The 12,652-nt window shown below is 41.3% G+C and overlaps 1 protein-coding gene across 1 annotated transcript; it reads right to left on the bottom strand.

Moving 5' to 3' along the window:
• Positions 1 to 945: 945 nt before the first annotated feature.
• On the bottom strand, positions 946 to 6,319 carry agtr1b (angiotensin II receptor, type 1b). The gene is made up of 2 exons (XM_085362311.1): positions 6,173 to 6,319; positions 946 to 2,128 (listed from the first exon to the last, which is right to left on the bottom strand). Exon 2 carries the CDS (start codon positions 2,035 to 2,037, stop codon positions 946 to 948), a length of 1,092 nt encoding a protein of 363 aa, XP_085218437.1. The 5' UTR covers positions 2,038 to 2,128; positions 6,173 to 6,319.
• Positions 6,320 to 12,652: the final 6,333 nt, after the last annotated feature.

Below are 12,652 nucleotides of genomic sequence, written 5' to 3'. Positions count from 1 at the left end.
TCACGACTAATCAGGATGATTTGTCTCTTTTTACACTCAGCTATTAAAAAATAAGATCCACCTTGGACTGTATTTTATTTCTTTTTAATTATATTTTCGTATTCACAAAATGTACACCTACACGGTATAAAAAAAACACACCTGTCAAGTTTAAATACCACAAAGACAACCACCAAAGACACTGACAATGATCTCCCAGCCTGGATTATTTACATGGCACTCCATTTTTGATAGCATGTCACTCCCAGACTTGGTAGCATTTCAGTGTTGATATGCAAACAAATATACATTTTCACAAAGAGGACATAGTCTGACTATACTATATAACATACAGAAAATAGTTACCTTGTTAGATATGCTGCAAATATACATTTACATGACATTTTGCAATACATTTCCAATTATTTCATGTATGTTGCCACTGGCAGAGCATTCATGAGTGGCTTAGCACTTTTTTTTAGCATTGTTCCAACTAGTGAACGACCTGCTGAGAGCAAAGGATAGTTTTCACTAGACACTATAGTACTGCACTGTATCATCGAGGCACAATGCTGACATAATTTTGCAGAACATGCATATCTTTTTATAAATAATGGGATAAGTGTTCAGTAATTCTGTATAATATTTTCTTGCAGAGCCATACTATATTAATATGGCTTTTTTGTGACACTCTCATTCATTTCACAGGGTTAGATGGGAAAATTTGCCAGCATGCTACGTGACATGGAATGGTATATGAATAAATATTCTGCAACTACAGAGGAACATGTGCACAACATTACAATCATTGTGGATGTTTCAGTGCTGGGTAATACAGTTGGGCATGGAGAAAAAAAAAGAATGGAATGTCTCCATCCCCAGGTCTTTGACCTCAAACTGAAAGAGTGAGGAGAGGTCAACTGTACCCTGTTTCTCTCTCCCCCCCCCCCCCCTTTCCCCCCCCCTTTACTTCACGTCAGAGGAGGCATTACTTTTGACTGCAAAGCTCAGTGCCTCTGTGGCGCGAAAAGAGAGTGCACTCATCTTGGAGCTAATGCTCGGGTGAGGCCCGGGAACTGCACCTCGGGAGCAACGCAGCAGATGGAGTAAGTTTTTGCGAAAGTTGTGCCCCACGAAGCTGTACACGATAGGGTTCACGCAGCTATTGAAGTAGGCAATGCATATGGTGAAGGGTATGGCGGTGTCAATGAGTTCCACGATGGAGCAGTTGTTCACAAGTTTCAGTTGGGTGAGCACCTCCATGAAGTGGAATACCTGGTGTGGCGCCCAGCACAAGAAAAAGGCCAAGACAGCTGCTGCGAGCATGCGCAGTACCTCGTCGTCCCGCGAACGAGAGCTCTTCTGTATGTGCGTGGCCCCCAGCAGCGCCTGCCCAATAAGGCAATAACAAGTGAGGATGATGACAAAGGGCACCAGGAAGCCCAGCAGGATCTTCATGAGGCTGATGGCGAGGCGGAGCTCTTTCAACCACATTTCATTTTCTTCAGTCGGGTGCAGAATGCCGCACACTGTAGTGTTAGAGTGTGAGATGTCGTGGAGATCCCTGATCACCGCTGTGGGCACACTGAGCACGAAGGCAAAAAGCCAGATCACCACACAGGTGAGACGCGCATACACCACGGTGCGGAAGCGCCTCGATCGCATTGGATGCACAATAGCCAGGTAACGGTCTAGGCTGAGCGCTGTGAGGAAGAAGATGCTGGTGTAGATGTTAAAAATCACCAGCCCTGCACTGGCCTTGCACAGGAATCCTCCAAAGGGCCAACTATAGCCTGTGGCGGTGTAGGTGGCCCACATTGGTAGAGTGATGAGAAACGTGAGGTCAGACACGGCAAGATTCAGGACGAAAATGTTAGCCACCGTCTTAAGCTTCATATAGCAGTAGATGACAGCCACCACCATGCTGTTTCCGACAATGCCGATGACAAAAATACAGCCATAGACGATGGGTACCAGGGTGAAAATTATTTCATGGTGTCCAGACATACCACATGCCAGTTCTAAACCGTCTGTTGTTTCTGTCGTTAGATTTTGCATTTTGAGCACCAAATCCCAAATGGAGGGTCCCTGTAGGCAGGGTTGGTCTGTGGTGACTGATACAGGCCTTGGGAGAGGGCCTCAGCGAGTCCTATAAAAGAAACACACACACAAAAAAAGAAAATGTCACAGGCAGCCCAGGAGAGGAGCCATCATTACTGCTGGCACGGCCCATAAACGCTAATCCACACGAGCACCCATGAAAATGCTCACTCTACACCAGCTCATTAAAGACCTGCACATTAAAGCCATCCTGACGCTTTATGTTATTTCTGTAAAGTAAGAAGCCATGAAAAACAGATGTTGCATGTTATTCAATATTCCAAAAATGCCCTTTAAAAACGTCATTATTCAGACAGCCTGCATTCTGCCTTCGCCTTATAATCGTCCCTCGGCTAATGAAGGGCAACAGTAAAACTGTACAGTGTTTATCAAATGCTCGGTCCATCTGGGTTGGACTGTCAGCACCCGGAAGGAGAACATTTATGCCTCGTGTTATGACCTGAGTTAATGAAGGCCGCATGGCAAAGCGCGAGCTTGGATAACAACGCCATTAAACACTAAAGCGCTGAGGGAGCAGGGGAGGAGAGGAGAGGTTCGAGGCTCCAGTCACCGTAAAAGACATGTCACGTTTTAAACCCTCGGCGCGCCGAGATACATTGTACACAGCATGAGAACTTCTAATCAGCACACACCTAAACAAACAGGACAGCAGGGATTCAGCTCTGTGGAAACTTTGCTCTGTGAGAAAATCAAACCTGCGTGCTGCGGAAAATTGGCCTCGGGGCTATTTTTTTCTTTTTTCTTTTTCTCTTTTTTTTCATGCTTGATTTGCACAAGCTTAGAGTGAAATGGGAATATAAAAAACAAATTCTCTCCTTTGCTGAGCATCTTTATGTTTAATAGAATAGCTTTGTGGGTGTCATTAGTGGAGCTGATGTAATAATATTAGCATAAGCCTCATTTATATGACAATATAGCTGAAGAGATTACCCAAACTTGCACAAAAAACAAGAAATATTTGTGGTTACAGTAAATCCAATCTGATGCCAAAGAAAACATAACTCTGTCTTTAGAGATCATAAGTAGGCAAATACAATTTGAAGATAATGAACAACTGTTTAACTGATTTATGATTTCTTTTGGGAATGAGAAGTTAACCTTTTATTATTATACAGCTGTCACGACAGAAATGGAATTCCCTGGATTACCAGTCTGAGTAAACGGAGCAGGATTTTGCCACAAGATGGCATGCTAGCATTAGGATTTTACTCTTTACGTCTCACTGCTGACTCAGCAGGGACACAGCGCATTTTGACAGAAACACTACTGATATTTCAGCCAGGGTGTTTCTATACATTTAGATTTTTTTTTTTTTAAAAGTAGCCATGTGCTCCTGTCACAATCTCATTGGAGTTTAAGCTACTCGAATCAACCTATTGCAGACACTTTACCTTCACATCTACTGAGCTCAGAGTCTGAGCTCCAGCAGCACAACTGTTTTATCTGAGAATAATAAAAAGATCCTAATTTTTCAGCAGATTTCAGTAGGTGAATTCTTTGAAAAAAACGAAATAAGAAAAAAAAACCCTGCGTGCACTAAAGCAACGACCCTATCTGCTGCAGATGTGGGATTTATCGAGTGTGGAAGATGTGTGGATGCCAAGGGCAGCAGAATAATGGAATATCTCTGCGAGTTTCCTGCACAGGCCCCAGTGTAACAGGTAGGATAAAGCACCGACACAGATGTCGAAGCTCGGATTCAAAGTGCGGGTGTTTTGCTTCTTAATGTTTATAACGGTGGGTGACTGTAATATCAAACCATGCAAACAAGAGCATTAAAATGAATATCGGTTTCACAGTTTGGGGATTTTTAAACGATTAAAGGAAATCTCTTGATGCTCAGAAGATTTTTGATTGCCAGAAATGGAAATAGGAGAGAAAATGGACACTCTTTTACTATTATTAGTGCAGTGCAACGCCAGTGTTTTTCCATGAGGGAGATGAAGATAGTAAGGGAACGTGTGTTGAGTTAATACAAACAAGGCTCCATGTGCTGAATATCTATAATAAAGATAAGGTGGCACAGAAAGAAGGTGACTTAGAAGAAGGCTATTTAGGGTGGCTTTGTCCAGTGAGCTATAGCTTGAGTGAGATGGCACATTACTGAATGGCAGCTATAAACCCTGGGTGACCACAGACAGGAAGGCAAACAGCACCTTCACAAAGTCCGTGCGCAAGCTGCATCCTCTGAGACAAGACAAAAAGGCTGCAAAGGCCCAGAGTTGTTTGCAAACAAAGCTGCTTACACTGAATGATAAAATCAGGGTTAGGAGGAAGTTTGGGGACATTTCTGCCCTCCAGATCTCTGTGGCTGAATCCTGAGTGACATTATAGTAGCAACATTTGAGTCCTATTTTGGGGCATTTAAAAGTGGAATCGTTCTGGGAACATGGGATTTATTTACAAAAACTAAAACAAGGACAAATTAAATCACTTTTAGTTTAGAATAATAGGATTGTCTAAGTTGGGACAGCGAGAAAGTTCCCATCAACTGAGCTATCTGAGGCTACCCTTAGCTTGAGAACCCAGCTGCTCGGACATGAGCACCACCATCTGGCTGTTCAAAGAGAAAACCACTAAAATCAGTGGCTGATCGAGTTAATGATTTATATCAGCCTATTACAAAGTGAGGTTCATCTTACTGGAAACAGGCCACTTCACCCCACCTTCCTGTTTCAGCCCTGTTTGGTCAACAGGATGCTCTGCAACAATGGGTGCCTCTGACTTTTGTGCATCCTGCATCTCTAAAGGTGTTAAAGAAATACAAATTCAGCATGAGTTAATTAACCAACAACAAGACCTGAACCTTAAATTTCCTCCTTTCCCTGAAGGTGAACAACAATGGTGTCTAATTGCATAGTGCATCTCAGCCGTAGCCTCCTACAACTCACTTCCTCCTCCGTCTCAGCTTGCATGGTGTTGCTTTAAATCATGAGCTTCTTGAAGTGAGGCAACCTCCCTAAACTGCTGAAGAATCTGCCACTGCATTAAAAAAGTGATACAGTAAAGCTCTCATTTTAACATGAATCCAGAAATAGAAAAACATCAAAGGGTTTAAATTAATAATACATGTGTGTATGACATTGTGACAGTGTCCATGAACTAATCAAAGACTTGACTTATGGCTTGCAGCTGGGCAGCTAATGGAAATATTGGCTCCAGAAGTTATGTCTGCATCTTTCTGTTTATAGAACTGCGCTTTCATGTGACGTACACAATCAAACAACACAAACCTGTGCCTGAGAGGCTTCCAATCATTTCTTGTACTACGACAATAACCTAGGAGACTGTAAATCCTGCTATCTTTTATTTTTTTCCAATTGTTTTGGTAATTCTGTTAAAAAAAAGAAAACCTCGTATAACCTGAGAACAAGTCTCTTGAATATGGAAACACGAGAGGGGGGAATGAAACTCCTAAAAACTTTGACAGCAACTTTTACTCTGAGAAGTCTGCAGCACTTTATTTTGTCCCTTAACTTCTTCTTTCCTCATTATTACTTCAATAGTATGAATTTTGTCGCCTTCACTCACACAACTATAAATTAAATTCCATCAGTTCTTTTTACCCCTGGTTTGCTTTTCCTTCACCTTTTCACGTGTTTTTTTTGTGATTAAATTCTTCATAAGCGAGGATTTTCAAAGAGCACGGAGATACTGTTTATCAGGAAGTGGATCCAATTTTCTATGGAGATATAAGACCTGGGTTTGTATAGATGGCATGACTAGGTTCTGAATTCTTCTCATTCCTACCGCAGATTTACTGTAGTTGGTTTAAGGGTTTTAAACACAGAAGAATTTCATAGACAGAGTAAACAAACAGAAGGAATAAAACTGCGCTGATTTACTTCGTGAATAAAGCCAGTATGTTGTTGTGTTGTTTTATTTTCATTTGCAGGTTCTGAAAGTAATATTAGTCATTTTAGTAAATGAAAAAAAGTTTTTCAAACTGCACCAAGAATCAGCAGAAAACAGTTTCTCTAACTTATCCCTAAAATGCTAACGTTCATCAATGAAAGCAAAGATGAAAGTTGGTGAGAATCCTTCCTGAAAGCGAGGCAGTGTCAGTGCTTACCTGCAGTGCTGAACCAGGAGGCTGTTGATGCTTTCAGAGCAGGACGGGCTGAGAGATAGAGAGACCACCGCAGCGTGTCACTGACTGCTTCTGATTTAACTTAACCGCTGGAGCAGGACGAGGAGGAACACCGTCTGACACACAACCCCCTCCTCACCCCACCACTACTCTCTCTCTCTCTCTCTCTCTGACACACACACACACAAACACACAAACACACACTCTACAGTGATGAATGAGTTACACTGGAGCCAGTCAGCTACATATTGTCTTGACCCATCTTTCACTCTGGCCAACAGACTCTGCAGATACACAAACAACCACACATGAGCTCTTACACAATAGCACCTCTCCTCTCCTCCTCTCTCTCCTCCTCCTCTCTACTTTCCCCCTTGCACCTCAAGCACTATCTCCCCTCCTCTCCCTTAACGTCTGCTTTTAATCATCAACTTTTTTCTGTCTTATGAAATTGACTACTTCTGACAGCTTGAGATGATTAACATTCCAAATCTAGCCCTGTTGCATAATCCTTTAAGGGTGTTCAATTTGGCTCTGCATTTTAATTGACTATGCAAAATCATGCTCATAATCACAGACAGCACTTTGTTTAAGTCTTACTTCAATATTTTGGCCACCTCTCTCCTTCCACTTATGTCAGCTCTCATCCAATGACAGTCCCACCGTCCCTCGTCCTCTGCAGCATGAAAGGAACGGCCAGGGTCTGATTATGACTGAGCCTGTCAACACACTTTATTAATAGCTGCCACAAGAATCCCCTTGAATCACTATGCAACACGGGCTCAAAAAAGTGTGTGTATGTCGGGGGAGATCAGTTGGGTGGAGCCTGAGAGTTGGGACACTGTTATTTTTTCCCCACTTCTTGCTAGGGTTCCTCAAAGCGTTTCCTGCATTTCAGTATGCGATTCATCTGTCACTCATTTGCCACGCTTTTTTTTAAAACATATGGACCTTTTCTCGGCATTGTGTAAATCTATGTGCATGCATACCTCAGAGCTTACAACTCCCCCTTGGCCAAACTGTCTCTATTGAAGCTGTAAGTTTGATGAAAGTGACTTATTAAACCACTAAAACAGTTCATGTGTGATCAAAAAGAAAAGAAGGAAAAACCCAACTCAGGCACGAAAAGGAAAGAACTCGTCTGCGCGCTTGTGTAATCCAGCTGCATTAAGAAGGAATTTCTATTTTTATTGATTGCACAGAACCGTCAGACACAGCTTGGTTGTTATTCGTCTCCCCCTATTCTTTCTCAAGGTCTGACAGGTGTTGAGAAGCAGGTCACATCCTCGCCTCTCTGCTGCAACCTATTGCAAATGTCGCTGACATGGATAAGTCATAGATGAGGTGGCGTGGCAGCCATCCTGCAAATCCCCTCAGTTTCAGTGGCGGCTGTTGAAGAAAGCCGTCGCCTGGGCTAAAGACAAACAAGGAAAGAAAGGAAAAGCAAACACTTTGGGCTAAGTGGAAGTCCTGTTTGGTGACTTTTGCTCACTCAGGTGTGACCTGGTCATTTGAGAATGATCACATTTGCTGAGGTTTTTATGGCAGGCGGTTCTTCAAAGGTCACCGGGGGTCAAAAGGCAGCAGGTACAAAGGTCTGGAAAACGTTTTGAAAATACGTGACGTGCAGCAAATAGCTCTTCGCTTTTTATACCTGTCATTTTTCAGGAAGGGCAGGTTGTGGAGGAGAGTAACTCACTTTGCTCAGCAACAGAGCCATTTACACCTCCAGGGGATTATGATCAAGCTCCATTATGTCTTCAATTACTGCAAATGATAAGAACCATCCATTAGGCGAATGTTATCTTATTACGTATCCTGTCACAGCACTGAGCATCTGTATGGTATCCCTTCGTCCTTACGGTCCTCGCTGCCACAAGAATTATCTTGTCTATATCTGACCCTTGAGCCCTCTCAGGAAGTGAGCAGAGAGTGCAGAATCACTACATGTATTTTCCACAAAGCAAATAATTCTCAGTGGGGACAGGATGTTGTTGCAACACCCCATACTACAACAATGATTTACACTCCTTGGGTACAAGCAGAACCAGATGTTGGTGATCTTAAAACAGAGATATGCAAAAGATTAGAAGGGAAATGACATAGTTAATGTTCCTAAAGCTTTTTTTGTTTTCTTTTTATAGAAAGAATAGAGTTTATTTAATTGAAGTTGGTGCATTAAAAAGGTAAAATTACATATTCTGACAGTGTCCTCTTTAATGCACTCAATAAATGCATCAATGTTTAATCCAAGTTATAGTTGTGCAACTTTTATGAACCCATGCAACTATCATAAAATCCAAGTAAATCCATTTTTTCTTTTTTTTTTTTACAGAATAATTCATCAGTTGTGGCTGGATGAGGCCAGAAAGAGGCCAAGGCTTCATCTCAACTGCTCATACCCTGGAGGTGTGATCTTGGGCGATGTTCCTGCTAATCACATCACTCTAACAAGATTAGCCGTGTTAGCACTTAAGCTGTAGTAGAATAAATTGATGTCTGAGGTAATTACTGGTAGCAGACCACTGCGGGGAAATAGACTTTTTACACCACAGCAACACAGGCGGTAAAATGCCAAACCAGCACACAGCCACCTGCTGAAGAAAGACAATACTGTGTGAGTTCTGAAGTTGAGCTCGAGCTGTAAAATGAACACGGGTGACAAACTGGAGAGAAAAAAAATTAACAGCATAAAGTGTCTTAGCAAGAAAATGAACCACCACATACCGGCAGAACAGCTTAAATGCATCTTGGGATTGATTCTAAATGTTCTCTGGAAATGTACTGGAGGGATGGAAAAACATTATTTTAAAATCTGTTCCCTCATTTGGTGTTTTAAAGATGTTAATGGAGATCCACGTCCAACACATTGGGCCAAGTAAGTGTTAACATGGGCTGAAAACCTGAAAGCCACATGATTATTAAACCATTCAGTAATTCCAAGTTACTCTGGGGAACCTGGAAAAGGCTTCTCCCACAAGGATAGAAAATGTGTGAGCACAGGATAAAAATTATTACTCAGAACAAAGTTTTTATTGACTTCAACTGCTGAGTTGCAGCAGTTCCTGGATTCAAAATCACTTCTACTTGAGGTGCCATGAGCAAACCAGATCTGTTCTTGCTGTGTTTCACCAATAGAAAGCTTCCCACAAGGGTGAGGGTTCGAATATTCCACCAATAAAACCTAAAAAAAAAGGATATAAACACCAAGCCCAAAAGGATTCACCAAATTTAGTCCAAATCAGGCAAGACACACACAGCAGCATCAATTACAGACAACATGAAGGTCTATAAAAAAGAAAAGTTGCCAGTTAGAACAGAGTATTTAGTGGCCTGTAGATTATCCAGAAAACTTTCCTTTGTAAAAGGTTCCTCTGTCACCTGTTTGTGTTAAAATATGAATGTGGTCAATTCCAAAGGCTTGTAGTGTAGATGGGTTGCCATTATGGAAGTCCAGGAAGCATCTTAAGTTTGGATTAATTTGCACTGGTCCCTCACTAATGGAACTAAACCGCCACCGCTATAACCTGACTCAAGAGTTCAAGATTTCCTTTTAATTTGCCTATTTGTAGCTTCTAGATGTGTATAAATATCTAAAATTTCCAAAACAAAGTATCAGCTTTTGACAGGTTCGTGCTGCGTGTTTCTATCAAAGCCAATCTCTGAGAGAACCTATTGCATGTTTAACTTATTTATTTATTTATTTATTTATTTTTAGAAAGAGGGGCAATACATATTAATGAACATTTTAACAAATGTAAATATGCCAGATTATAGCCTTGGGCTAGTTTCCATCTGCAGACTCTCTGCCGACACGGAGCCAGGTTAATGTGATCAAAAGAAATATATGCAGAACAAGAACTACATGTTTCTTTTCACACATGTTCCTCATAAGTTTGTATCCAAACTTTACCCCAAAATATCTTTTTTTAAATAACACAAAAAAAATATTCTCTATTAAAACAATATGTGCAGAGTGAAGCAGTTCTCTTTATGTTTGGGATTTGATGGACATGTTGTCCAACCACATTTTTCCCCTTTGTTTTAAACAGTTCCATACTGTACCATTGCTTTAGATATTGTTGTGAAACTCACTTCCCCACCATTCCCTTAAGACTCGTAATCAAAAAATGCCCAGAGACATGTTTCTCAGCGTTTCTCTGGACATTTAGACCCCTCACAGTATGAGAATCACAGGTGGAACTAATATCACTAATGGCAGCTTTCCCCCCTCCCCCAGCAAACGCTTCAATGCTAAACAGCAAATAATGTTAGACACCCCTCTGACACGTGAGAAGTTGTACTTTACTTTTTAAGGCAACTTTGGTTTATCCACTGGGAATTATTATTATCATGTAATAGAAAAACAGCTGTTCTCTGACTCAAATGTAAAGACATGTAAAACAGCAACAAATTCTAGCTGGGCAATAATTATAAGTTGATATCAGGCTACAAAATAATGTAGAGAACCGCTGCACTAAAAACCACTTCTATGACTTACATTGAAAGCATTGTCTTCAAATAATAAGACCATTTCAACCACCAATAGTGTCAAGCAGTGATGCTCATTCTGCCCCCAAATCCACCAAAATGCATGCTGCTACTTTTCTTTTTAGCTATTAAGGCATTTCTAAGCTAAGCCATATTCCACATGATCTTCAAATCTTGGCGTGGAAGCTGCTGTGACTCTTCAAAAAGCCTGCTAAGATCACTGCTTCCTCTGTCAAAGTAAGAGCTTGCTGCTTGATATCTGCTTGGTGTTGAGTTGGTCTTTGACAGGTATGCTTGTGGCTTATATCTTGGCTTTTGTTACTGCTGTCTTTCATTCACTATATATCGAGTGTCCTTGGCTTCAATTCTTCTTTTTTGCCTGGTTATTATTGTTTGGCATGAGGATACATGTTGCATTGTGGATGCTTATATTGGAATGTGAGTGCGGCTGAAGTGGTATTGCACCATATTTTCCTTTTTTTGATGTTATTCCTGGATGATTTCATGCTGCAGTGCATGCTTCTCTGTAAGCCTAAGTAAGTGTGCACTGAACAGTTAAAAGTCTAATGTTTGGTTGGATGAATTGGCCACAAAACAAGCCCACCAGTTACACACATTTCAGCTACACTTCGGTCAGGATGTCTGCATTAATTTCTGGTTTTATTATTCAGCCGCTGACTTCATCTTGTATCTATGTACTGTCTGCTCTGATAGTTGTATCTGCTTTTACTTTGCAAAATCTACTTTTAAACTGCTTTTACTGTTCGACATCAATCACTCAATCAATCTTTATTTATAAAGCACTTTTCATACAGAAATGTAGCACAAAGTGCTTTACATGGTTAAAAGCAGCCCACCCCGCGCCGCCCTCCAACTCACTCCCCACACTCTCATTAACATGCAGACCAATTTTCCCTTCAGAGGTGAAGAAAGTTTATTTTTTGTTCTTTCCGATCCATGTTTTGCTGAACTTGGTGGATGCTGGCAGAGCCGAGGTCAGAGCTTAGATGCCAAATATGAACTCTGAATTCACATCATAAATCTCTTTTGTATCAGTTGGCTACAGAACCCTCCCACTTGTACCATCTTAATGTCCCCAAACTGTGGTATGCAGAACATTATGTAATCGTTGGGATATTTATCTCTCTGAGTGGATACATTCTTGGACAGCAATATTTTTTTGGAGTACCTTTCCATTTAACTTTTGGTGGTATTTATTAAAGAAGATATAGAGGGCAGTTTAATTACGCATCTAGTTAATGTAGGTGGTTACATTTAGAATATTGCCTTGGTTATAGTATTAAAAAGAATAATGTTCATGAGTGGGAGCTTAGTGAGCTTAACTTAGTACGATATCACAGGAATGGTGGTGGACTCCATCAAAACACATGCATGGCATATATTTTATCTAATGGAGGCTTGGCACTCTTATGCTTTGTATAGATATAAGAAACATCCATCTGTTCATAACTAACGTCTGAGCTCCTGACAGTCCTAAACATCCAGCACTACATACATCACCCCTGATGGGCCAAGAGGGGCCTGTCCAGTGTGACTTTAACAAGCTTTTTATTTTGTCAGTGTGCTGCGTAAGTGTCAAGGACAGCGCCAGCACCATCCCTCTGGGGCAGTCAAGGCTCAGAAAATATTTACTGCATCTCTCACACTCGATGGACCTGCCTTGTTAGTGCTGTTGCCCGCATGAGTCTGACTTAGAAGCTGTGTAGGAGGATGAAGGGAGGGGCGTGTACAGGGATTACGAGTAACAGTGCACAAAGTGTGTTTTGTCACATTACAATATACTTTTAAGGTGGTATGAAGAGTCAGGAATACATATACAACCTGTATCTGCCACGGTTTTACCACTAACCCTAAGTTTTAATTCCTTTAAAACATCATGGAAATCAGTGACTCAGTGGTTGACCTTGGATCTGTAAAATTGTATGGCCCGCACACTCCTCTAAATTGGAG

Source organism: Diplotaxodon limnothrissa, linkage group LG9 (genome assembly GCF_057381915.1).
Source record: "Diplotaxodon limnothrissa isolate DT_005_m linkage group LG9, D_limnothrissa_male_GT1.1, whole genome shotgun sequence".
Classification (NCBI taxonomy): domain Eukaryota; kingdom Metazoa; phylum Chordata; class Actinopteri; order Cichliformes; family Cichlidae; genus Diplotaxodon; species Diplotaxodon limnothrissa.
The sequence above is the reverse complement of the archived record's forward strand: the minus strand, read 5'-3'. Positions and strand labels throughout refer to the sequence as shown.